Here is a 25,281-nt window from a genome sequence, read left to right as displayed (position 1 = left end):
CCCCGCCTGCGAGCACGGCTGGGGAGGGCCCCACTGCAGACCTCGGGCTGGGCACACGCGTGGGGCCAGGGCAGAGCAGACCCTTCGGGCTGTCGCCCACGACCTCACCGCACAGCAGCGGGGCCTGGACAAGCCTGCCAGCGAGGACGGCACGAGCGCACGGATGCCAGCCTACAGCACTGGCATCTGAGCGGCCCGGCGCCGCAGCCGACGGGCTGCCTCGTCGGGCAGAGACACGGAGCCTACTGGGCGCGTGCCCGGCCCTGCAGAGACGCAGAGCGGCGCGGGGGGCGGCAGGTGCGGGTGCGGGAGGAAGGGGCTGCTCCACGTCCCCAGGCGGGGGTGGGGCAGGTCCGAAGGCGCCCTGGCCGCCAGGCTTCTCTGCTGCCTGGCCGCGCCCTCCCGGAGAGACCCTGCCAGGAGCGGGTGACACCAGCCCCCAGGCATGGGCCCCTCGAGTGCCGTGAGCTCAGGCTGTGACAGAGGGTCTATCCGGAGGCGTAACTGCAGCTCTGCGCAGAGCACAGCCCCGCGTGCACGCAGGCCCCGCCCCAGGCGCACCGGGGCAGGCTCTCGGGGTTCCCCGGGGCGAGGGGACGGTTTACCTTTCTACGGTGCTTCCGCAGGTCGCTAGGCTGACAGCGTGCAAGGGAAGGAAGAGAGGCTGGGTTTACACACGCGGGGTTTACGCACGCGGGGTTTACGCACTCGGGGCCAGAGCGGCAGACACGCCGCAGGGAAGGCCGCAGCACAAGTAAAACACAACTTGGGGACGTGTCACGGGAGCAACAGTTCCCGTGACCAAGGACAGATGCAGAGGACAGACACCGTGAGAGATGGCTGGGGGTCGGGGCCCCTGGGCACGGCCTGCTCTGCTCCCGGCTGGCCAGGAAACGGTCCTGGGAAGACCTTCCTAGAATCGGACCGAAAAGCTGCCCCAGAGGAACGAGCCCGTTTCCTGACGATTCCGTGAGACAAGGGCGACGGGGGGCAGGGGGCCACGCCTGCAGCCCCGTGCCCACCCACCCCCCTGTGCTGGGACCCCGGGCGTGCGCCTGCACCCGTGTGCATGCCTACCCCCGCAGAGCTGCCTGGCTGAGCACTCCCAGGGTGCCCTGTGGAGTTTGTGCTCCGTGGGACACACCTGGCGGTACTCAGGTCTCACCCCGGCTCTGTGCTCGGGAATTACTCCTGGTGGGGCTTAGGGGACCATGCGGGACGGAGGGACTGAGCCCGGGTGGGTGTGTGCAGACAGCAGAGTCTATTTCTGACACGCTATTTCCAATGGGAAATGAGATCTGACTGATCGGAACGCGGGCCCAGGGAGGCAGGGGAGGGGCGCCCTGGAAGGACCCCTTGGAGCTGCCAGAGGGCCGCACCCTAGCCGCAGTGACACCGGGCGACAGAGAAGGCCAGCACATCACACCCGTGGCCCAGACCAGCAGCTCTCCAGTGTGGCCCCCAGAAATCCCCCAAGCAATGGAGACAACTCTGGCCACTGGCCGCTCAGGGGACACTCTCACCTGCTCACCAAGACACACTGGTCTGGCCAGAATCTGGCCGATCCCAGTGGGATCCTCAGTACCACAGGAGACTGTCTGAGCCCCACCAGGCACCGCCAGTGTGGCCCCAACCCTACCAGCACCCCCGTATTTAGAATGTCCTTGTCACTTGGGCAGCGGGCAGGGCACTTGCCTCGGACGTGCCCAGCCCAGGCTGGATCTCGGGTACCACACACGCTCCCCTGTCCCCCACCCGTGAGGGCAGCCCCCCAAACAACAGACAAGAAGGGATCGATGATGAATTTCCCCGAATGACCAAACGGCAGCTGGAATTAAAGTTCCTGACACCCCCAGCATGATCATCGCAGCACATGTGTGTTCACATGTGCTTGTGTATGTTGCATGATGCACATGGCATAGGCAGCTGCATAGGCACTCATCGGCATATGCTGCCTGTGTGTTCGCTTGAATGTTCATGTGCATGTTCACATGTACATGTTCACACATATGTTCATGTGTTTGCTTGTGCACACACGTTTATGTTCACATGTATTCACGCATGTTTCTGTATATGCTCACATATATGCGCATGTGTGTCCGATTGTATGTTCATGCACGTGTTTGCAAGTGCACATGTTCACACATATGCCAGCAGTCCCTCACACATGGAGGCTGCATGTGTGTCTGTGTACATGTTTGCAGGTGTGTCTGCACGTGTGCTCGCGTGTTCGTTCACATGCATATATGCACACATGCGCCAGCAGTGGGCACTCACCAGTGTCATGATGCCGAGCCTGTCCACCTCGCGGGCCGGGCTGTGCGGGATCCGCCGGGGCGTGGAGCGGCCGCTGTTGGGCGGGGAGGAGCCGGCCAGGGAGGAGGCGGGGTAAGGCGGGATGGAGCTCATTGATCTGAAGCGACCGAGGTTGTCCAGGCTCCCGCTGCCCACCCGGCTCTCGATCTCCTCGGCCCGCTGCTCCGTGCTCTCCTTCTCCTCTTGGATCAGCCTAAAACCGCACAGACAGGGCATTCCTCTATCGGCAAACGTGAAAGCAGTTCTAGAAAATTCCGTGCATGGGGGCTGGGTGCAGAAATCCCAAAGCACACACCTGGCCTGGCAGGTACCCGGCGGGGCCTGCGTGGACACCCCCCAGCACCTCAGGCCACAGCCCTGAAGGTCCCAGACCTGGTGACGAAGCATCAAAGCTCCACGCAGGGCGCCCAAGAGGCTGAGGTCTGTCAACATGGGCCGGGCACGAGCTGGCACCTGAGTACCCAGGGCAGGCCAGGTGTGGCCCGGGGGGGGTCCTAGCCCAGTGGGGGCCGCCGAGCCCTGCCCGCAAATGGCGCCCAGTGGACATGGAGGATGCAGGGTGCCCGCAGACTCACAGCTGAGAGCCAAGGTGGGGTCACGGTGCCACAGGAACTGCCTGCGGGGGCCTCCAGGGCTGTGGTGGGCAGGGCAGAGGGGGCGCGGCACGGCACCCGGCCTCTCGGAGGCCCGCTCTGAGCGACCCGGGCTGCAAGGGTGCCACCTGCACTGGCCTCTCCTCCGGGTCCCCCAGGATGGCGCTGCCCCCCCGAGCTGGCCCCGTCACCTCACGCCCCGCGCCAGCCCCGGCCCTGACGGGCACCTGATCTCCTGGTTGATGGCGTCCAGCTGCTCCTGCAGCATCATGGCCAGCGTCTGGGCGTCGGCCTGCCCGCTGGGCGACAGCAGTGCCGCCGAGCTCAGGGGCGCGTCTCCGTCCTCCTCTCCGTCGGACACGTCCACGTCACTCTCAAAGGCCTGGGCCACATTCGCCAGGACGCTCGCCTGCTGGGCCCGCTCCCAGTCCTGCTCGTTCAGCGTCTGCACCTAGGGGCGGGCGGGGCCGCGTGAGCGAGGGCGGGGACACGGGACGCGGCCGTCACAGCCAGGGTGCAGACCCACACCCACAGCTGCGGCCGCGAGGGAAGCTGCTCCCCAGCAGCGGCCGGGGCTGCCGTGGGGGTCTGGGCCTGGCCAGGCCGCGGGGTCCGAGCTCCGCACAACCTTCCATGCCACGTGGGCCACCAGCACCCTGGACACTGGGCAAGAGCCAACAGCAGCGGGCGGAATGGCGGAGCCGCGGGCAGGATGCTGCCTTGCGCACGGCAGGCCTGGGCCCGATCCCTGGCGCCCTGGATGGCCCCAGGACCCGGCAGGAAGGACGCCTGAGAGCAGAGCCAGGGGTAAGTCCCGACTGGCCAGGGTGGCCCCCGGGTAAACTAGGCCCCAGGACGGGGCAGCGCAGCACACACTGGCTGGGAGGGGGCGGGGCGCAGGGAGTCACCGCCCCCCCCGACCCCCAGGGTGGCCCAGCCCCCAGAGCTGCCATTCCCCTCGGCCGACCCCTGCCACCCGCTGCCGCTCCTCGGGCCACAGGGCCACGCAGACCCGAGGCTGGCACTGGGCGCCTGGCGTGTCCAGGTCCTGGGCCCATGCAGGCGCCTCGGGTGGGGGACCTGCATCTGCTCCAGCCCCCAAACGCAGGCCCGTAAGCACGCGTGAGCCAGGGAGCAGCAGCGGAAAGGGGCGGGCTGCGTGCATTCATGCACTCACACGCACACGCACACACACACACACACACACACACACACTCGCCCCTTAACTGCAACTCAGGGCGAGGGCAGCGGGGGCGGGGCCTTGCCTTGGAAGGCTCGTCGCGCAGAGCTGCCAGTCGGCCCTTCTGGGGCCGCCGTAACACGGCGCCGCTGCCGTAGGCGTCTGCGGGGCCGTCCGCCATGGGCAGCCGGAAGTCAGGCACGCTGCCCAGGTGGGGTCGGCTGCAGCGGGAGAGAAAAGGCCGTTAGCTGGAGGACGCAGCAGGACGCAGAGAAAGGCCTGGCCAGGCACCGCTCAGGGCCCCGCCCCCTCCGCGACCCCAGGGAGGGGACAGCATCCCTCCCGGGCGTGCCCCCTACTGTTCCAGCACTTTCTACCAGGGGCGTCTCACAACCCCCCACACTCCTACAACCAGAGGCTGAGGCCTGGGGGCGCCAGGGCAGAGCCAGGGTGGGCAGACGGACGAGCTGAGAGCCAGACCTCTGCGTGCAGCCACACACAGCACGGCAGATGATGCCGTGTGTGCGTGCATGTGTGTGTGCGTGTGTGTGTGTGTGTGGTGTGCGTGTGGGCACGCGACACGACGTGCCCAATGACAGAGGTCAGTGCGGACCCCGCAGGCCTGAGGCCCAGGGCAGGGGACACGGGCACCTCTGCAGAGTCTCGCGTGCCCCACGGCAGGTCCCACTCCCCCAGCGGGCACCGTGCTGCCCTGCCCCACACTCATCGGGCCCGACTCCGCCAACAGGCACTGCCCACAGCTGGCTCCGGCCTCCCGTGCCCAGGCGCCCCCGTGACACGAGGCCGGACTCCCTGTGAGCCCCCAGCCCCGGCGCCTCCCATCCCTACCGCCCCCCACACTTCTGGACTCTCTGGGGCCCCGGACGCAGGGCCCGGCACGTCTGCCCGCCCTGCCCGCTGCGCCCAGACCCCCGGCACCCACGCCGGGTCGTACCCGTGGTGGAGGGAAGCGCCGCGGAGCCGTGTCTGCTCCAGCTCGGTCCTCAGGGCCTCCACGGTGAGCAGCAGCTGGTCCTGCAGCAAGGGCGCGGCGCCCGCGTCACACACCCCTCCCGAGCGCGACCCTGCCCTGCCCCGCCCCCGCTCGCTTCTCTCGCCCACTCAACTACACCCCCACCCCCACCAAGGCCGCCATGCCGGGAGGGCCCCGACTGTCCAGGGCCAGCACCAAGATTCCCAGCGCGAGAGCAAAGGGAGGCGGTCTGTGAGTCTGTCTGGTTCTGGGGTCCCACTGGGGTTCCTCGAGCTCTGCACTCAGGGATCACTCCCGGCGGTGCTTGGGGGACCCTCTGGGACGTCGGGGGCTGAACCCGGGTTGGCGGTGTGTGAAGCAGACGCCCTCCCCGCTGTGCTGTCTCTCCAGCCCCAACCTGCTATTTTTTTTTTTTTCCCGCTTTCTGGGTCCCACCCAGCAATGCTCAGGAGTTACTCCTGGCTCTGCACTCAGGAATTACTCCTGGCGGTACTCGGGGGACCATATGGGATGCTGGGAATTGAACCCAGGTCAGCCGCGTGCAAGGCAAATGCCCTCCCCGCTGTGCTATCGCTCCAGCCCCCAACCTGTTAATTTTTATGTTATGTAATTAGGTAAGGTTTTGTGTGAAATAACGTTCAATCGACCTTTTGGTTCTTGGTTTGGGACCACACCCAGCAGTGCTCAGGGCTGACTCCCGGCAGTGCTTGGGGGACCCTACGGGGTGCCGGGGCCGACCCTGGAGGTGCTGTGTGAGAGGCGAGCCCCTCCCGGCCGTGCCTCTGCTCCGGCCCCGCGGCCATTTCTCTGGCCTGCTCAGCACAGCCTCGCCTGTGCCGGCCTCCTGCTGGGGCCGCTGTCCCTGGGGGCCCGGGTGAGAGTCCGGCCGAGGCAGACCCGAGTACCTTCTCGTGCTGAGTTTCTTCCAGCTGCTTCTTCGCACTTTCCACCTCTCGCAACAGAGAATTCTGGAAGGGACAGAGCAGCCCCTCAGCACTGCCCGGCCACGCCGCCACGGGGGACACCCCGGCTCCAGGAAGCAGCGCGGGGGTGGCCGTGTGCGGCCAAGGAGGGCAGCTGAACGGGGGCGGCCCTAGGTCCCAGCGGCCGTCAGCCCGTGTGACCCGGGCTTCTTCCTGACGGTTCTCCTTTTCCTCAGGGTCTGGCTTTGGGCCACCCCCAGCGCCCGGCCCGAGCTGCCCCTCCAGCCCCGTGGCTGCTCAGTGTCTGGTTTCCGGGCCAGTGGCGGGGCTCAGGGGCCCCGAGCACTGGGGGCTCTCTGGGGTGTGCGTGCAGGCACGCGCCCTCCCCGCAGGCCTTGCTGATGCCAGAGGCTGGCTCTGGAGCTGGCCCTCGGGCCGCGGGGCACCCCTGACGGTGGCCATACCTAGGAGCACTCCCAGCGCCAGGCCGGCCCCCAGACCAGGGTCCGAGCACGTTGGGGCCCAGCCGAGCAGGAGCAGCCCTGCGGGAGCCGCGTGCAGAGACGATGCCGTCTCCCACCTCCACCCCCCTGGGGTGACACTCGGTGGCGCTTCGAGGACCCTGAGGTGGCAGGATGGAGCCGGGCCCCGGCCCCCAGGAGGGTGAGGAGGACACCTGAGCGCCCTCAGGCGGACCAAAGCCTTGCGGGCACCCGAGGCAGAAGCCGGCCTCCTACAAGGGGCCCAGGAGGCCGCGGGGCCCTGGTGCTGCTCAGAGGAGCCTCGGGCCTGGCCCTGACGCCGGCGGCCGACCCCGTCCCCTACCTTTTCCTCCAGAGCGGCCATCCGCTCCTTCAGGTGCAGCTGCAGCCTCTCGTTGGACTCGGACAGCAGCCTGTCCACGGTGTCCGACAGGCGCTTGTTATGCTCCTCGTTCATCTTCTCCCTCTGCCTGGCCTGACGGGGAGAAACACAGCTCACAGCCTTCCCAGAGCGGGCGCAGAGGGCGAGACACAGCCCTGCGGGCAGCCCGGCCACTCCTCAGCCCCGGGCATCGCTGCAGGCCAGAGCCCGGCCTCAGGCGCCTCAGGAATGTCTGCACCCGCCGGGGAGGGACTCGGCACGGACGCGTGGGAAGAAGGCTGGCGCAGGGGACCGAGGTCCCAGGAGGAGTCTGGACTCACAGGAGTCTGGCCATGGGGCCGGAGCCATAGCACAGCGGGGAGGGTGTGTGCTTTGCACACGGCCGACCCGGGTTTGATCCCCGGCACCCCATAGGGTCCCCTGAGCACTGCCAGGAGAAATTCCTGAGCGCAGAGCCAGGAGTAACCCCCGAGCATCGCTGGGTGTGAACCAAAAACAAACAAACAAACAAAAATAAGGAATCTGGCCAGAGGGGACGAACTTATAAAAGGAATCTGGACTCACAGAAGGAATCTGACCAGAGATGATGAACTTATAGAAGGAGTTTGGCGCAGGGGGATGGACTCAGAGAAAGAATCTGGCCGTATAGACGGAGTCTGGCCATGGGGGATGGACTCAGAGAAGGAATCTGGCCGTATAGACGGAGTCTGGCGCAGGGGGATGGACTCAGAAGGAATCTGGCCGTATAGACGGAGTCTGGCCATGGGGGATGGACTCAGAGAAGGAATCTGGCCGTATAGGCGGAGTCTGGCGCAGGGGGACGGATTCAGAGAAGGAATCTGGCCGTACAGACGGAATCTGGCGCAGGGGGATTGACTCAGAGAAGGAATCTGGCCATATAGACGGAGTCTGGCCATGGGGACGGACTTATCTACACGTTGCAAGAATTTCTGGTGTGTACACAGCAAGCTTGGCTCTGCATTCAGAGGTGGCGAATGATGCCAATTACAGACTAAGGTACAATTTTACTCTGGAAACAAAGTTGCCGCAGCTCATTCCCAATGTTAACCTCCACGTAAAGGAAGTTTACGTGTGAGATGGTCACATATAATCATCTCCTTAAGGAGTTTTAGCAGCAGTAATTTGGGGGCTGGGGGGGGCCACATTTGGCAACGCTCAGGGCTAACTCCTGGCGCTGTGCTCGGGGAAGTGATTTTAAAGTGTGAGGCCACAAAGCCACCAGGCGGTCACGTTGACTGAACTCCCCCCAGTTTCCTCCTGGAAATGGCCTGTGTTCCCAGTCCTGGGTGGGAGGGTCCCGGGGCCACCTGACGGCAGTGCCCAGGGGCCCGGGTGGGGCTGGGCTGGCCCCTTCCCGAAGGTCCTCGTAAAGCCACCCCGTGGCGCCAACCCTCAGAGCGCCTGACGCCCAACAGGCGGGTTCTGAACGGATCAAGGCCGGATCCGGAAGCCCCCCGAAACCTCTCTGAAAGCCGGGAAGTGCACCCAAAGGCGAGACCGAGGGGCCCCTGTGGGCGAGGGGCAGGGCCAGGACTCGCTCCCGTGACCAACTCAGCACGACCGGGGCTGGACCGACGTCACCGGCGGCCACTCTTTCCCGGACGTTCTGTACCCACCAGGGCCTGGCGCCTTCCGGGAAAACACCTCGATGCCTCAGCCCCCCGCCCGGAGACGCACCCGCTGCAGCTCCTGGTTCTTCTCCTCCAGCTGCGCCTCCATCTGCCGCAGCCGCTCCTCGATGTTCCCGTGCCTCTCCTCCGCCTGCCGAGAGCGCAGCGTGAGCGGCCCGCGGCGGCGCCGAGCAGCGCAGGCCCCCCGGGCGCGGGCGCGACGCCCGCCTCTACCTTCCCGAGCTGGGCGGCGAGGGCCAGCAGCTTAGCGTCCGGAGCAGCAGGGCTTCCCGGAGACAGAGCGTCAGGCTAGAGCCGACGAGGGACAGGAGAGACGACAGGGGAGAAGAGAGACGCGGACGTGACGCGCAGACGGCGAGGGAGAGAGCAGAGGCGCTGGCCAGCACTGGCCCCGCGTGGGGACGGCCCCGCCCGCACGGCGACCAGGCTCCCGACACCGCAGGCCGTGGGCCCCTGCCCTGCCGGCGCCGGGCAGCGAGGGGGAACACGGTGGCACGAACGACCGGGTCACGTGACAGTTTCTTCCTGGCTGCCGCACGTCAGCGTCACGGAGGGCCCGGCCCCTCTGGGAAAGGCCAGCTGCCCGCGCCGCGTCCACCCAGGCCAGCGCCGGCGAGGGGCCCCGGAAGCAGCAACAGAGCTCGAAGGTCACGCACACGGAGACAGCAGAGGGGGACAGGCACAGAGGAGTACAGGGCCGAGAGGACAGGGCACACAGGGGACAGGGGCGCACAGGGAGGCCTTGGGTCCTGGGCAGCCGACGCCGGCGACAGCCGTACCTTGGAGAGCGCGGCCACCCGCTGCGCCAGCTCGGCCTCCACCTCGGGCAGCGTCTCGGCCTTCCGCAGCGTCTGCTGCAGCTTCTGCTCGGCCAGTTCCAGGCGCTCCTGCAGCTGCCGGTTCTTGTCCTCCGTCTAGGCGAGACCCACACCGCGCGTTGGTGCCACGGCCAGAGGGCGGCTGGCACCCCCAGGGCCCCCCGAGCCCGCCAGGAGTGTCCCTGGGCACAGAGCCAGGAGTCGGCCCTGAGTGCAGTCGGGCACAGCCCCTAAACTCAGACCCCGTCGGGACGCTGCTCAGACCCACAACGGCTGCTCACACCATGGGAGCTGGCAGGCACTGCCCTCCCGGGCGCCCGCAGGCGTGGCGAGGACACGCAGAGGGCACCAGCCCTGTACACTGCTGACCGGGGTTCGATCCCCGAGTACTGCTGGGTGTTAACCCGACAACAAACAAAAACCATCCCCGAAAGCTCAGTGGCGGGAGCACAGCGGCTGACGGGCACGTCCCGCCCCCCTCTGCTTCCCCAGGGGCCAAGGGAGCAAGTGCAGGCGGCAGAGGACACCCAGGCAAGGAAACGTCCGGTCCAGGCCAGAGCGATGGCCCTCAAGGGCCGCGGTGCTCGGGACGCCGGAGCCTGGGTTCGGGCCCTGCCTGGTCCTCTGGGACTGCGAGCGCAGCCTCCTGCAGGGCCCAGACCCAGCACAGGAGAGGAGCCTCATGTCTGCACGTACAGACCGCTGCGCGGAGGCCCCCGGGGAGACCCCCCCAGGGTAACACTCCCCAACCTCTCTCTGAAGCCTCACGATAAGCGTCTCGACCCCGTGCAGTGAAACTCACGCCCGCCCCCAGTCTGTGGCCACCGCGGCAGGGCCCGAGAACCGGGGCGCAAGGCCAGGCCCCGCCCTGCCCCACCCCGCCTGCCTGCGTTTATCCTGGAGCTGCGGGTTCCCCCCGAGGCCCGCGACTGTCCGGGCAGCCGGCCCCGCCCTCCGGCCCCGCTGGCCCTCACGGGGCTCGCCATCCTCAGCGCGAGCGTGTCTAAGCGGCCACCAGCACCCGGGCCGGGCGGGCGCGGGGCAGTCAGGGCCCGGCAGGGGGCGCTCCACGCGAGGGTGCTGAAACCCGCCGCCCCCCGGGGGCGTCCAGGGGAAGGCCGCCCACCTGCCGCTGCATGGAATCCTTGGTGGCGATCTCGTTCTCCAGTTTGTCGTTGAGGTCGTGCACGGAGGTGGCCTCCCGCTGGGCCGCGAGGTAGCGCTTCTCCAGGGTGGTGATTCTCTCCTCCATGTCCTCCTTCTGGGCCAAGGCCTGCGGCAGGGGTTCCGGAGGGCGCCGGTCAGCGCGGGCACACCGCGGAGGGCGTGCGGCCTGCCAGGGGGCCCACGGGAAGTCCCGCCCCGGACACGCGTCTGTCTTCACGCCAAGCCCAGCCGGGCTGCCGCCTGCTGCCTGCCGCCACCACAGGCAGAGCCCCCGAGGGCCCACACTGGCATGGGGGACAGCTGGCATCAGGCCGCCTTCCTCCCGTGTGCCCACACACCGTCTCCTTTCCTGGGGAGAGGCTGCAGGAACCCTGCCCGGTGACCGCCCTGCTAACACAGTGACACGGAGCCCGGCCCAGCTACACTCGAGCTAAAAGATTTAGCTGCGTTTATCCTGGAGCTGCGGGTCCAAGGCCTGTTCACAGCCTGGAACTCCGACCGAGGGCCTTCCCTGTTGGCCCCAAAACTTAGCGCAGCGAAGGCTTTTTCCTTCTGGTTTTGGGGCTGCAGCTGACCGTGCTCAGGCCTTAGTCCTGGCTCTGTGCTCAAGGATTACTCGTGCCGGGGCTCAGGGACATGGGAGGCGCTGGCACTCAGACCCAGGTGGGGCGGCTCAGCCAGCACCCGCCCTGCTGTTCTCTCTCTCCGGCACACGAGAACGCCAAACGGTACAACAATGAGTTAGACAGTGACACGTCTCCAAAAGAGAATTTCAAACCCGTGTACCGAATGTGCTGTACCAGTAATCTACTACTGCCAAGGATCACGTTACCAGATGTAAATCTCTTTTTCGCCTTAAACTCTTGCATAACGTGCAAACTGGGGCCGGCGGAGAGCACCGTGGGTGAGGCACCTCGATCCCAGCACCGCTTACGAGGCCTCCGTCCCACCAGGACTGGCCCCGAGCAGTGGGTGTGGCTCCAAAACCAAAACACTGAAGCAATAAAAATGAAATCCCTCAAATTGTAAGAGGGTCTCCCGCAAAGGGTGGTGTTGCTGGGGTGGGGGATGGTGTGTGTGTGCGTGTGTGAGAGAGAGACGGCAGCGTGAGAAGGCTGAAGGTGTGGGAGCACTGTGCGGGAGTCCGCCCGTGTGCAGCCCACCTCGCGCACGTCGCGCTGCAGCTTGCTGTTCATCTCCTCCGACTTGATGAGGTCCTTCCTGGCCGTGTCCAGGTCCTCCTCGAGCTCGACCACTTGGCTGGAGAGGGCGGTCAGGCGCTCCTTCATCTGGGCCTGCTCCCGTGACTGCTTGTCCACGATGTCCTGCAACTCCAGCACTCTGGCCTGGTCCTCCTCGGGGCCCAGCGAGCCGCCAGAGGACCGCTGTGGGCAGAGGAGTGCAAGTTCCGAGTAACTGGGCACCACCTCCCACTGCACAGGGCCGGGGCAGGGACGCACGAGGGTCCTCGACAGACAGACAGACCCGCAGGCACACACAGACAGACAGACAGACCCCGCAGGCACACACAGACAGACAGACCGACCCCGCAGGCACACACAGACAGACAACAGACCCCGCAAGCACACACAGACAGACAGACAGACTCCGCAGGCACACACAGACAGACAGACAGACAGACCCCGCAGGCACACACAGACAGACCCCCACAAGCACACACAGACACACACACTCTGAAGGCACACTGACAGACAGACCTCACACGGCAGACAGACAGACCCGCAGGCACATAGACAGATGCCCCGCCAGAGAGGAGAGGAGACAGGACAGAGCCTGACTTGCCTTTCCATTTGTGCTCGGTGCACTTCCTTCTTCATGGTTTAGTTCGAGCACCCCATCGGTTAGTGTTTTTTTCTGATTATTCTGTTCTTTAAGAGTCATTAACTAAATGGGGGGAGGGGAAAGAACGTGAGAATAAACCAAGGAGGGAAACAGGCCCTTTGGGAAGCCTTCCAGAAACAGAAGGGGAACCCTGCGCCGAGCACAGCTGCCTCCGACGGGCTGGCGGGGAGGGAAGGACGCTGGGCCTCAGAGCACGCGCGGGCCCGGGACTCACTCACCTCCTTGTGCGTGGACTCCAGCTCCTCCTCGAGCAGGCTGCACCTTTCCAGGGCCAATCGCAGCCGCTCACGCACCTGCCGGCACAGGGTGCTCATCAGGCGAGGCCCCGGGGCGACCGGGTGCTGATCGTTCAGGGCCCTCCCACCCGCGGGGAGCCCAGCACGTGGCAGGGCTAGTGACCTTCTCGTCCAGGGCCTTGTGGTGTTCGAACAAGGACTTGAGCGCCTTGAGGACCTCCACCTCACTGGACACGCCGGCCGGCGACTGCGCCTGCCTCTTGACCACCGTCATCCGCAGCGAGCGCTCGTGCCGGGACACGAGGCACTCGAGGTGCTCCAGCAGCAGCTGTAGGGGGAGCCCGAGTGAGCCCAGCAGGCGCCCGCGCCGAGCCAGGCGGGGGACTGCGTCGGCCCGCTGCTGAGCCCGAGTCGCGGGCTCCGGGAAGGAGCGAGCCCTGTCTCAGCCCAGGGCAACAGCCGCCGCCCCCGGGGAGAAGACAAGGGACACGCGGCTGACAGAGAGAGGGAAGCGGGTCCCCCCAGGAGACCCCGCGACGCACCCGGGTGTTGTTCCTCTCCGCCTTCAGCTCGGCCACCTCCTCCTCTCGCTCCAGCAGCTGCTCCCGGCACACGCTGAGCTCCTTGCTGAGGGCCGTGAACTCCTGGGGGCGCGAGAGGGCTGGTGAGCGCGCAGCCCGCCCGCCTCGCCCGACACAGGGAGGAGGCTGGTGCGGGCTCGGGAGGATGGGTGAGGCCACGGTGCCCGGCCCCGCCTCTGGACAGGGCCCCGAAGCAGCTCTGCAGCGAGCACAAATGCGGGGAGGGGCCCGTGGGGCAGGGGGGCGGGACGGGGGAGAGCTCTCTGCGGATGACGCGGCACGCCAGGGCTCCGGTGCCGAGACCACACTGCCGCGAGACCTGGTGAGCACTCGCCCGGTGAGCACTCGGCCTGGGGCAGCCCGGGCCCATGCCTGGGTTCAAAAAGGAACTTGCCCTCTTGCCCCAGTCCAGTGTCCCCACCCCGCCTGCTTCCTTCATGCTGTGCCAACCCAGGCAGGCGGCACTCACACGCCTTTCACACCATGGGCTTCACACACACACACACACACACACACACACACACACACACACACACACACACACACACACACACACACACACACACACACACACACACACACACACACACACACACAGAGTCTGGCAGGGCTGAGCTCGAAGCAGCAGGGGTTGCTGAGGGAAGCCTCCAGGGCTGATCTGAACTCACAACCCGGGGCTTGAAGAGGGAGCCCCAGTCGCTGCAGGGTCCCTCTGAGGGCCAGGCCGTGACGCACACGTGTGTGACTGAGGCCGTGGGCTCAGCAGGACCACAGCCCTGTCAGGCACTGCTGGGCACAGCCCTGCCGCCAAGGAGCGCGGGGTGCTCAGACCCACCCGAGATCAGCCCGAGAGGGGCAGCGGGCGCGGTGGGGTGCGGGCACACCCCCGCCCTGCCCAGGGCGCCTCCTGGCGGAGCACGAGGGACCACACGGGTCCTGGACTCACAGCCGGCAGACGCCCTGCTGCACGACACCCCTGCCAAAGCCTGGCACCAGTGGGGTGCCCGGAAGCCCCCCCCCAGTCCCCCTGAATCTGAACCCCAAAGACAGCGGCCCATCGGCAGCCATCCGGCCCTGGCCACGCTGCACGCTGGCCAGCTCTGCTCCACTCCCCTCACCCCACAGCCGCCCGCCCGGGTGGAAGCGAGCACCTCTGGGGGGGCCCAGCCCAGGGCAGCTCGGGGAGCGAGGAGGGGGTCCCCGGCCAGCCGGCCACGGGCAGGAGGCAGCACGGGGTCGCCCCAGACTAAGGCTCTGGCGGGGGCGGCCCCCCCCGACACACTCGGGTAAGACCCATTCCCGGGCCCCGCGCCCCCAGCCGCGGGCAGCCTCGGGCCCCCACGAGCACACAGGCCCGGGCAGGGCAGGGGGCGAGGGCAGAGGCCACTCGGCTCCTGAGCGGCTGGGCCTGCGGCCTGTGGGAAAGGCGGGCGAGCACCAGCCCGGACCCACAGCAGGCCGCGCCCCGCCCCCCAGACATGCCCGGAACGCCCGGGAGGAGGTCGGCAAGGAGGGAATTGCGGGGCCAGGGGGCGCAGGGCCGTGGGGGCACGGACTGGTCTGGCTGGGCCGGGGGTCTTCGGGCGCAGGCGTGGGGCAGGGAGTGGCCACAGCAGAACAGCTGCGTGCCCCAGGGACTGGAGACGGGGAAGAGAAGGACAGGGAGCGCGGGACACCGGGCACGAGGCCCGAGCAAGGGGCAAGAGGGCTGGCAGGGGAAGGCGAGGCGGGAGACTGCGTGGCAGCGTCTGGGGCCAACGTTCACCCGCACGCCACCCCTGCCGGGCACCAGGGAAGGAGGCCCGGGAGAGACGAGGGCAGCTCCTGGCGTCCGCACAGACCCGGCGAAGGGGTGGACAGAACCACAGACACAGTCACAGACAGACACAGTCACAGAGACAGTCACAAAGAGACAGTCACAGACACACACAGACACAGACACAGTCATAGTCACACACAGATACAGATACAGTCACAGAGTCAGTCACAGACAGACACACACATACAGACAGAAAGTCACAGTCACACACACAGTCACACAGATACAGATACAGTCACAGAGTCAGTCACAGACAGACACACAGTCAGACACAGACACGGACAGACACAGTCAGCCGTAGACACAGACACACAGTTACAGCCAGACAGACACACGACAACAGTGAAGGGGTTTGTGTCTGGCGGGGCCGAGCTGGTGCCGAGCGCCGGGGAGGGTGGAGGCACCGACGCCAAGGCCAGCTGGCCACTCACGCAGGCCGAGCCCGGGCAGCACCGGGCACTGCCAGGAAGCAGTAGCCTGGGACAGCCCAGGGCCCCGGGCCAGGCGGACAGAGGGTCAGCACCAGCGGGCGCGCGGGGACAGGCCGGCGGGGGGGCCGTGGCAGTAGCTGGGCGGGGCGGGCTGCGCTGCCAGGACCGTCAGAGGCCCTGTACGCCCTCTGCCAGGGCAGGGCTCTCCCGGGGCGCCCTCACAGGGGCACGTAGCGTGCCCCGCCAGCCTGGGGTGCTGATGGCGTGGTCCCCTTCCCGCGGTGACCTCCACACACGGCTTGTCCCAGGGACCCCGACGTGCTCCCACTGGGTGAAGCCGGGGTGCGCCGTGGGGGGTGCGGGGGGGTCCCGGGGACCAGAGGCCAGCCCGCCCGCTCTCCACGTGGCGGCCGCTGGCAGTCCGTCACAATGCCAGGGAGGAGGTGCCAGCTCCTCAGGCCACAAAACCACAGAGCACAACGCCACACAGAGCCGCCACTTCGCGCCACTGCGGTTCACGGAGTCACACACGAGCTTCTATTCCATGGGCAGGAAGCACCCCGGGAGGCCCGAACTGAGGCTGCAGACAGGCCACCCCGGCCACGCTGGGCCCTGGCTGTAGGGGGGCAGGACACCAGCCCCTCATCTGGCTGGCCCTCCCCTGGCCCTGCAAGTTACTTTTAAGGGTGTGTGTGTGTGTGTGTGTGTGTGTGTGTGGCGCCAGGGTGGGGGGCATACTCGTGTGTGTCTGTGTGTGTGTGTGTGTGTCTGTGTGTGTGTGTGTGTGTGTGTGTGGCCAGGGCGGGGGGCATACTCGCACAGCCCTAATACTATCTTAAGATTTCAAGAAAATACAAGGCTCAGCAGTTCTGAGTGGCCTAAAGTGGCCCCTGAGCCTCGGTGGACACTGCCCAGCACCGGTCCACGCTCCCACCAACAGGCCCGAGAGGACGAGGCAGCCGGATGCTTGGCCCATCCCCAGCCCACTGCCAAGAAGGAAAACTTAAAAAAACAGACATGCTCCAGAGCGCTGGCTTCTTCCAGACAAAACGCAATTTCCTGCAGGGAACCAGCAGGAGCCCGGCCAGGAGCAGGGAAGGCTCCGGCCACGGGGTCCGGTCCAGCTGCCGGGCACTGGGGGACCTCTGCTCTCCGGGCCTGACGCGGGGGTCACGGCAGTGCGTCGGGTATCTGAAAACACAGCACCCCCCAGAGAAAAGCGCAAACCTTAAATTAAGCAGAAACAAGCAAAGGAAATCGCCTCTCAGACCACGTGGCCCCGACTCCACGTCCCCTGAAGCCCAAGTTTCTAACTACGGAGCGTCAGATATATTTATCCCAGGACCAAAAAAAGAACCACAAAGAAACTCTCAAACGGCACGGCACTCCGTAGGGGGATTCTAACAGGGGATTAAAACGCTGAAGTCCTTTTCTTGCCCCCCGCCCCCAGGCTTAGGAAAATAGTCGTCTCACTAGAAATCAGAACAGGATAGAACAAAAGGTAGAAACATGAAAAAAGGGGACATGGCACTTCAATTTGTAAAGAAAATACAAATTAACAACCTTCTTGCCTGGGACTGGAGACTGGCGGTCCCGGGGGAGGCACGCGCCTGGCACACGCAGCGTGGGTTCCACCCCGGCACCCCACGGTGCCCTGCACACCAGCAGGAGAGGCCCTGAGGGCCGAGCCAGGACCCTGGGCACCACCGGGTGCAGCCAAAGACAAACAAAAAGGCTTGTTTCTGTCTAGCTGTCTCCCGAAATGACCTCCAGAGGCCGTGGGCCCCGAGCAGCCCCCAACACTGGCCTCCAGACGAGTCCCCCTCGGAGAAGGGGGCCCAGGTGGGAGGCCAGAAAACCCCCATCGTGGAGGACAGTTTGGGTCAGGAAACAAGCGTTCAAGGTGGAGAAGGACCCGGCCAGGGGCGCCGTGTGGGTCTGCGGGAAAGGGGCCCCGGGGGGCAGACCGTCGAGACACCTCAGCGCACCGTGACCACACAGCACGGGGCAATGCCACCAGCTCACTGACAGGAAGGTCACCGCCAGGCGCCTGGGGCAGGGCAGGGCCGGTCCAGCCCTCACGGTGGAGACAGCCGGCGGGCGGCGGCTGAGGGGTTCTACGGCCTGGGGGAGAAACTGAGTCTGCCAGGCCCTCAGCCGGCTAACAAGACAGAAAACCCGTAGGAGGGCCCTGATGGCGCGGGAGGGCAGAGCCTGGCACCCCTGGGGGGCACACACGTATAAAGCCTGGGGGCTGTCCATGGCCAGGCCCTGAAACTCGCCTACAGGGAGGTGTGCACGGCGGGCCCCAGGCCCCTGGATGCTGCGCGCAGGCCACTCCATGCAGGACTCGCGGGAAGGCTGGTCAACCCTCACGCCAGACCCGAAGAGTAAAAGCTGCATTTCTACTTGAAAATAAAACCGGAGGGAAAATTTAAAGCAGCCTTTCTTCTAATCTTTATTTTGGGGCCACTCCCGGGGGTGCTCGGGACTCACTCCTGGCTCTGCGCTCAGGGGTCACCCCTGGAGGGGCTTGGGGGACCATACGGGGTGTTGGGATCAAGCCCAGGTTGGCCACGGGCAGGCAAGTAAATACCATCGGTCGTCACGCAGCTGCCAGCCGGAAGCCATGCCCTGGGGCTCCGGCCTGGGGCTGGAACCAAGCGGAGTGCGGCCGAGACCAGGAAGCGTCCTCTTCTCCGAAGTGAAGGACGAGAGAGACGGTGGCCGAGACCCCACACGCTGCTTCAGACAGTGACGAACCCACACTCCCCGCCGCCTGTGGACGGGCGCCCGAAGGACAACGGATCTGTGTACTGACGGGCGCATCCTCGGCCGCGCCTGGTGGCAGAGGGTCACCCCAGGGCCAAGGAAAAGCTCTGAATACCCGCCCTCAGCTAACATGCCGACCGGAGGGAGGAAGCAGGAAGACAAACGGCCCAGAGCGGCCCGAAAGTTGTCAGGTACCAGCCAGAACTGGTCACAAACAGGCCTGGCCCAAGGAAGGGTCTCGCTGGAGCGCCGGCCGGGCCGGAGACCGGGAACCACAGTAGCTGGAACTGAACTCGGCCACGGGCTCGGCAGCCGCCAAGGACGGGCAGAAAGGCCAAGGGAAAGCGCCGAGGCGGGGCAGCCCGAGGGCAGGAAAGAGATCCAGGATGCCGCAGGGAGGCCACAGGGAGGGGCAGCGGCTAAGACGCCTCGACCGAGAAGCTGTGGGCCAGGGTTCGAGCAGGAAAGGACCGGTGGGTTCAAGGCTTCCTGTGGCCAGGGCCATAGTCTCTGACTGCAGAAGCAGCCGGGCCACCGTGAAACTGCTGTGACCTCCGAGAGCCACCGCTGGCCCCGCCCCGCTGCCTCGTGGGCAGCCCGCACGCTCCTGCCCGTCCCCCTCCGCCCGCTTCTCTCTCGGAGATGCTTCCAAACCGGGCCCAGGCGCCTAGCACCAAGCCCGACTAGCCCCAGCAGCTCTGCAGGCGCCGGGGGCGAGGGGGACCCGACCAGCAAGGGACAGTAACTTCCCCCGGCAGAAAAGGAAGGGGGCCGGGGCGTGTGGCAGCCGGCCCTGGGTGCCCACACAGCGCCCCCGGGGAGAGGCTGGGCAGGACAGTCGGGCTGCACCGCCTCCGACCCGACTGCCGCAGGGACACGGGCCGGCGCTGGGAGCGGGCAGCACGCAGCCGCCACCCTGAGCACCGAGGCAGGAGCAGCCCCACGCCACGCTGATATGCTGTTATTAGAAACAAGCACACGCGACAGATACACGAAACCCAATTTCGTCTCCGCACGCTTGTGAGGAACGGTTCATTTCTGTTCCGTCCGCGCAGGGCTGGGGACTGCACCCAGGACCTCACGAGCGCAAGGCCAGTGTCTGCTGACGAACCATCCTCAGCCGGAGAACAGCAGCCGAGCTCCAACCCCGGGCGGGGAGGGACAGGGCCGAGTTCAATCGCCAGCCGCCTGCCAGGCGCGATCCCTGAGCACAGTGCTAGGAGTAAGCCCTGAGCACCGCTGGGTGTGGCCCACAGCAAACACAGGAGTCCGACCCCTGGGCGCCCCCCAGTCGGAGCCTCAAGCCCGCCGACAGGAAGCCGGCATCAGGCCGGGAGGCTACACTGTGTCCCACACTCCCCGCCTTCTCCAGGCCGGGGCGGCCCAGGCGCTCCCAGAGACCGACCAAGCAGATTCTAAAACGTTTCTCTGACTTGTGCAAAGGGTCAAGGTACTCCTGCATCGGAACAAAGGTGGAAAACTTCCAAGATGAGGCAACATGACTCCAGCCCCGGTAACTCAGGAAGTGTAGGGTTCTCGGAAAGACAAGACTGACAGAGGCCCGGAGAACAGAGGCAGGGGCTGGAGCAATAGCACTGCAGGGAGGGCGTTTGCCTTGCACGCGGCCGACCTGGGTTCGATTCCCAGCATCCCATAGGGTCCCCCGAGCACCGCCAGGGGTAAATCCTGAGTGCAGAGCCAGGAGTAACCCCTGAGCATCGCCTGATGTGACCCGAAAAGGGGGGAAAAAAGAAAAGAGAGAGAACAGAGGTGATGCAGCATCCATGTGGTCCCGAGTCGCAGCCCCTGGGGTCCCATGTCTCGGGTCCTGAGCCCCCCGTGACACCCTGGCACGTGTGTATGGACACTGCGGCAACCCCAGCCAAACACGTGACCCTGCCAAGGAGAAGCACCGCCACCAGGCAAGGAAGGGTGGGGGGAGGGTGTAAAAACAAAAGGCGGGGCCGAGTGTGAGTGCAGCGGCCAGGCTCGGCCCCGGGTCCCCCCCACCCCGTATGGGTCCTCCTCAAGCCCGCCAGGAGCGAGCCCTGAGCACGGCCCGCCGTGGCCCAGCCCGACCCCAGAAAGGATAATAAAAAACAGAAGGATAAATGGCGCAGGGGGGTATGGGAAGCCGCACGGCGTCTGCCACTGTGTGGAGGGGAAGGAGGCCCCACGGCACCACACCCCGAAGGCCTTCCCGCCGGGCGTGCCGGGAGGGGACGCCAGCCTCCGAGACCTGCGGGGTCCGCCCCTGCTCTCCCGCCCCAGGCCTCGACCTCCCGGTGAGCACGAGGGATCAACTCTGCCACCTTCAAGCGGAAACTTTGGGGCGGGAGCCTGGAGACAGAGCCCAGGGGTCGCGGGCTTGACCTGCACACCTGACCCGGCTGGACCCTTGGGCAGCACCAAGAGCGACCCCCGGGCACTGCCAGGTGCTCTCCACCACCGCCCAAAGGGGGGAAAGGACAGCAGCGTCGGGGCCAGGACACGGCCCAGGGGCAGAGCTCAGGTGTCACGTGTGTGGGGCGACAGCTCCAAGTCCCACGGCCCCCCCCCGGAAAACAAGAGTAAATAAGAAGATGAACCTTGCGGTTGCCAAAGACACCGGTCAGTCACACAGCCAGCGGAGACACCCCCCTGCACCGCACGGGGCCCCCTGGCACGGCCAAGGGTCGCTCCGGAGCACTGAGTAGCCCTGAGTACCTCCAGGCATGACCCTGAAGCAAGGAAGAAACCCAAAACCCAAGCCCCTCCCCCCGCAGAGCACCAACGCCCAGGGAGAAAAGTAACCTGGCCCGTGTCGACACAGGCCCCAGACGGCGGTGCCTAGAGGAGACCTGAGCACAGAGGCAGGAGTAACCCCACTCGCTCACGACCCAAAGACAAGGAACCACCAAAAAAAAAAAGAAGCCTAAGTCTGCTGCCTGCCCACTCCTCAGCGGGCGCGCAGGCTCGCTGGACCCCCAGCACGAGGGCCACCGCAGAGCCAGTGCCAGGAGAGGGACGGTCTGTCGGCTGGCACGGGTGCGGGCACTCGCCGTACAACAAGCTGCTTCAGGCCCTGATGGCTCCCGGGGAAGCTGGCAGGGCCGCGCCCCCGCCCACCGCCCAGCCACCCCGGCCCCTCCTCTCTGCCGGGACGCGTCCCCTCACCACGCACGCATGCACGGGCGCCTCAGCGGTCCCAGGCACCAGCGCAATCTGTGCAACGGAGATGGGCCGGCCCACACCCCTCCTAAGTAAACACACCAGCCGCGTCTCGGGATACCAAAATCTGACCTGAACAAACACGTCCATTCACAGCACGCGTGAGAGGAATACTCAACGGAGAGAAGAGCCTCGCATCTCACCAGTCTGATAAACCAGCTCTGGGAGGGGCTGAGCGGGCCGGCATTTGCCTTGCACGTGGGGACCCAGGCCTGACCCCCGGCCCCACCAGGAGTGATCCCTGCGCCCAGAGCCAGGGTGACGCCCTGGACACCGCTGGGTCTGACCCCAAAACAGACAACAAGCATCTCTAGAAAAGGCAGCGGAGGCAGTGAAAGACCAGTACGCTGCCAACAGGCGCTGTAAAATACACGGCAAAGAACCACGGCCACGGTCACAGACTTGAAGAACACGGTTCAACTGTCCTCATTACCTAACGTTTCGCACAGATTTAACGTAATCCCTCTGAAAACCACAATGGCATTTTTCAAATAACTAAAACAGTTCTAAAGTTCCTAACACAAAGAGCCTGATGAGCCAAGGAGTTCTGAGAGGAGGAGGAAAGTGGAAGTATTCAGACTTCAAACTCCACAAGCGGGTAAAAATAATCGAAACAGCATGGTGCTAGAACGAGACACAGCCCAGGCACCGGGAGCCAGCAACGACCCCGCCGGTCTGGGGACACGGCCTCCGACGTCCCCGAGGGTGCCCAGACCCTGCAGAGAGGACAGCCTCGGCAAGGGATGGCTGTGCAACCCAGACGCCACAGGCCAGAAACAGACCCGAGCTCCTCACGCACACCAGCCAGAAACGTCATGTGAAATCACACAATGTGCAAAGAATGCCGTGACACACTCCAGGACATCGGCCACAGAGAGGTCGAGAGCACCAGAGAAACCTAAAGGGTTCCCACCGACCGGGTGAGACACTCCACACGGGGTGCACATCCAGAGAACTCGCACGACTCGACAACAGAACGAACGCCGCCACCACCAAACGGACCGATCTGGGAGACAGTCCGCCAACGGGCACGCCAAGAAACCCACAGGTTCACTCGGAAGCGGGGACACGCGCAGGACAGCCACGGTGGGACGGCACCTCTGAGAAGGGCCTGGCACGGCAGGGCTGCAAACGGCCTTCGCTGGCGCAGGTCCAGAGGAAAGGGGCGCCGGAACACCTGTACTTCTCGGGGGACCGGAAATGGGGGTGGCCGCTACGGAATACGAAGGGAGATTCCGAAAGGAACTGACGCCGGGACGCCCAGGGTGCCAGCAACGCCACTGCCTGCTTATCCAGAGAACAGCAAAACTCGACTTGGAAAAGAAGAGTCCATGCGCACACACGCACACACATGCACACACAAACGCACATGCACACACTCGCGTGCACTCACACGGCCTCAGTCAGCACACCAGCCCCCGCCTTCCCCACAAGCTGGCCGAGCGGGAGTGAGACGCAGGGCGAGGGCGGCCTGGCCCCCGGATGCAGGACCCCACGAACGAAGCGGCTGGCTGGGGAACCAAAGGCCAGGAGAAGGCCGAGGGGCCGCCCGGCCCTCGGATGGCGCTAAGGCCTGGGCAGCGGCGGGGCCTGAGTCCAGGGGCCCCGAGAGCTGCAGGGCCGAGGTGCACGAGGGACCAGACCCCAACTTTCCGATGAAAAGCGAATCCGACGTCTCTGAACTGCAGGGAGTTCGTGAGCGGCCGCAAGGCGGGACTGAGAGCGCGTCGAGGGGGTGTGGCCGGAGGGAAAGCCAGCGCCGGGCTCGTCTCTCGGAAGCCCTGACCGCGGCTGGGCGTCTCTGCTCCCGTGCGGATTCCCACTGAGCCTCTCCGGGCCACCCGGGAGCCCGGAACCCCGGGAACCGGCCCGCCCCAGGGCTGGGGGCTGCTGACCTCACACTTCCCCCGTGACGCCCTCCCCGCACCTGTCATTAAAGCCTCCGCGAGGAAAGCCTTTGAATGGGCTCCAGATCGGGTCCGTAATCTCGGCAAGATGCGGAGATTAACGCTCCCAGTGCGCTTCAAAGCGCTGCGAAGCTCCTCGGTCACGGAGAAAGTCCCACAGGAACCAGGCTCCCGGCTCGGCCCAAGGCCCGCCTGACGGAGCACAGGGCCCTGCGGGACACTGCCGGTAGCCCCCAGGACCTCCACCCACCGCCCGTCGGACATGAGCCCCGGCTGACAGCACCGCAGCCTGACTGCTCCCTGTCCCTCTCCCACGCCCGGAGCCGGGGCTCATGTGTGTGTGGTGCAGCCCGGCCGCAGTGCTCAGTCCCCACCTCGCCCCCTCCCTCCCCAGCGACCTTCACCTACCTACCTGGGACTTCCAGATCCGGGAAGGGCTGGTCCAGAAGGGCCTTCGCCCAGCCCTCCCGGAAGCCACCCGCCCCGCGAGGCACCCACCTGCGGGAGCGAGGAGGTCAGCTGCCGCTGCAGGGAGTCGCGCTCGTGGCCGACCTCGTGTAGCTTGCCCTGGGTGAGGGCCAGCGTCTCCTGGGTCTCCCGCAGCGTGTCCAGGATCCGGTCCCGCTCGTCCAGCATGGAAACCATCAGCTGCTCAAACTGGGAGTCGGCGTCCAACGGCGCCGGGGACCCGCTGTCCTGGGTCCCGCCGCCCGGGCTCCCGCCGCCGCCCAGGGGGCTTTCGGTCTCATTGATGGTGGGCATCACCTCGCACATCATCTAGGAGGACAGGGGCGGGGGGCCGTCAGCGGGGGAGGCAGAGGCACTGCACCTCGCTCGCTCGCTCTCCGGCTCGGGTCTGGGAAACCGCGCAGCCCGGCGTAGGCTGGAGAGTGGACGCACGCTGGTCCTCCCTAAGTGACCACACCGCCGCGGCAACCATCGCCCTCCCCGGGCGGCGCCCACCCCCAGGAATCCTGTTTACAGAGCTGAACTTTCTAGGTGCGGGCCTGAGCAGGCCGGCTCCCACGCGGTTTGTTTTTTATTGCTCCACTTCCCGGTGCGGGAGAGAAGGCGGCGTGCGCGCGGCCCTGGTCCCGCTCCCTTCTCGGGCCGCACCCGGCGGTGTCCCCGCCGTGTCCCGGGCTGACTCCTGGGGGAAGCCAGGCGCGGGGTCCGAGCTGACAGGCGCCCCGTGGGGGCCGGGACCGGGCCGGCAGGGGCGGGCGTGAAAGGGGAGCCGGGACGGCGATCAGGTGTCGGGCACGGGCCGTCCCCGGGGCGACCGCCACCGCGGCGCGCGCGCGGGGGCCCCCGGGGTCGCGCTCGCCGGGCCGGGACCCCGCGGCGGCGGCGGCGGCGGAGGGGGGCGTGGGGTGGGGGACTCCCGGCGGCGCGCCCCCCGCCGCGCGCTCCCGGGCCCGCGCCCCCGCGCTGACCTCCGACCCCGCGCCCCCGCGCTGACCCCGGGCCGCGCGGGCCGCGCGCCGGGCCCCAGGCCGAGCCGCCGCCGCCGCCGCCCGCGCCCTCACCTTGCCCGGCGGCGGGAGCGGCGACGAGGCTCCGCGGGCGGCGGCTGCTCGGTGCGGGCGACCCCGCGCCCGCCGCCCGGCCCGCGACGCGGCCCCGGGCCCGCCGCCCCCACTCAGCAAGGCCGGCCCGCGGCCGGACACTGGCACTCGGCGGCGGAGCGGGCCCGGCGGCGCGTCGCCGGCGTCAACGTGCCCGACGTCGGGCGCGTCGGCCGCGCGTCAGCGCCGAGCGCCGCGGCCGGCCCGGCTGGCCCCGCCCCCGCGGCCCGCGCGCCATTGGCGGAGGCGGGGCGGCCACGCCCCCGAGGGCCCGCCCCCGGGGAGGGGCGCGGGCTCCGCGCCGCCGCGGTCCGAGGGCGAGCGCCGCCTCCCGGGAGCCCCCATTGGCGGAGACGGGAGGCCCCGCCCCCTCCGAGCCCCGCCCCC

At 66.7% G+C, this 25,281-nt stretch overlaps 1 protein-coding gene across 12 annotated transcripts in view; it reads right to left on the bottom strand.

Moving 5' to 3' along the window:
• The window catches only part of PPFIA1 (PTPRF interacting protein alpha 1), a 36,454-nt gene extending 11,444 nt beyond the window's left edge, over window positions 1–25,010 (bottom strand). For 6 of the 12 annotated variants that reach the window (XM_055141613.1, XM_055141616.1, XM_055141619.1 and 3 more), the window contains exons 1-18: window positions 24,856–25,010; window positions 23,825–24,103; window positions 13,149–13,250; window positions 12,770–12,934; window positions 12,589–12,663; window positions 12,311–12,412; window positions 11,671–11,892; window positions 10,467–10,613; window positions 9,302–9,436; window positions 8,736–8,810; window positions 8,569–8,652; window positions 6,832–6,963; window positions 5,989–6,051; window positions 5,045–5,124; window positions 4,175–4,310; window positions 3,137–3,360; window positions 2,278–2,509; window positions 606–635 (exon numbers count right to left, since the gene is read on the bottom strand). In XM_055141613.1, coding sequence (XP_054997588.1) covers window positions 606–635; window positions 2,278–2,509; window positions 3,137–3,360; window positions 4,175–4,310; window positions 5,045–5,124; window positions 5,989–6,051; window positions 6,832–6,963; window positions 8,569–8,652; window positions 8,736–8,810; window positions 9,302–9,436; window positions 10,467–10,613; window positions 11,671–11,892; window positions 12,311–12,412; window positions 12,589–12,663; window positions 12,770–12,934; window positions 13,149–13,250; window positions 23,825–24,103 — 2,283 coding nt within the window. In that variant the 5' untranslated portion in view covers window positions 24,856–25,010. Of the gene's footprint in view, window positions 1–605; window positions 636–2,277; window positions 2,510–3,136; window positions 3,361–4,174; window positions 4,311–5,044; window positions 5,125–5,988; window positions 6,052–6,831; window positions 6,964–8,568; window positions 8,653–8,735; window positions 8,811–9,301; window positions 9,437–10,466; window positions 10,614–11,670; window positions 11,893–12,310; window positions 12,413–12,588; window positions 12,664–12,769; window positions 12,935–13,148; window positions 13,251–23,824; window positions 24,104–24,308; window positions 24,324–24,855 lie in introns of those variants that run through there. The other 6 variants (XM_055141620.1, XM_055141625.1, XM_055141622.1 and 3 more) reach the window with 4 other exon arrangements.
• Window positions 25,011–25,281: the final 271 nt, after the last annotated feature.

This window comes from Sorex araneus, chromosome 6 (genome assembly GCF_027595985.1).
Source record: "Sorex araneus isolate mSorAra2 chromosome 6, mSorAra2.pri, whole genome shotgun sequence".
In the NCBI taxonomy this organism is placed as follows: Eukaryota; Metazoa; Chordata; class Mammalia; order Eulipotyphla; family Soricidae; genus Sorex; species Sorex araneus.
This window is presented reverse-complemented; position numbering and strand designations above follow the sequence as displayed.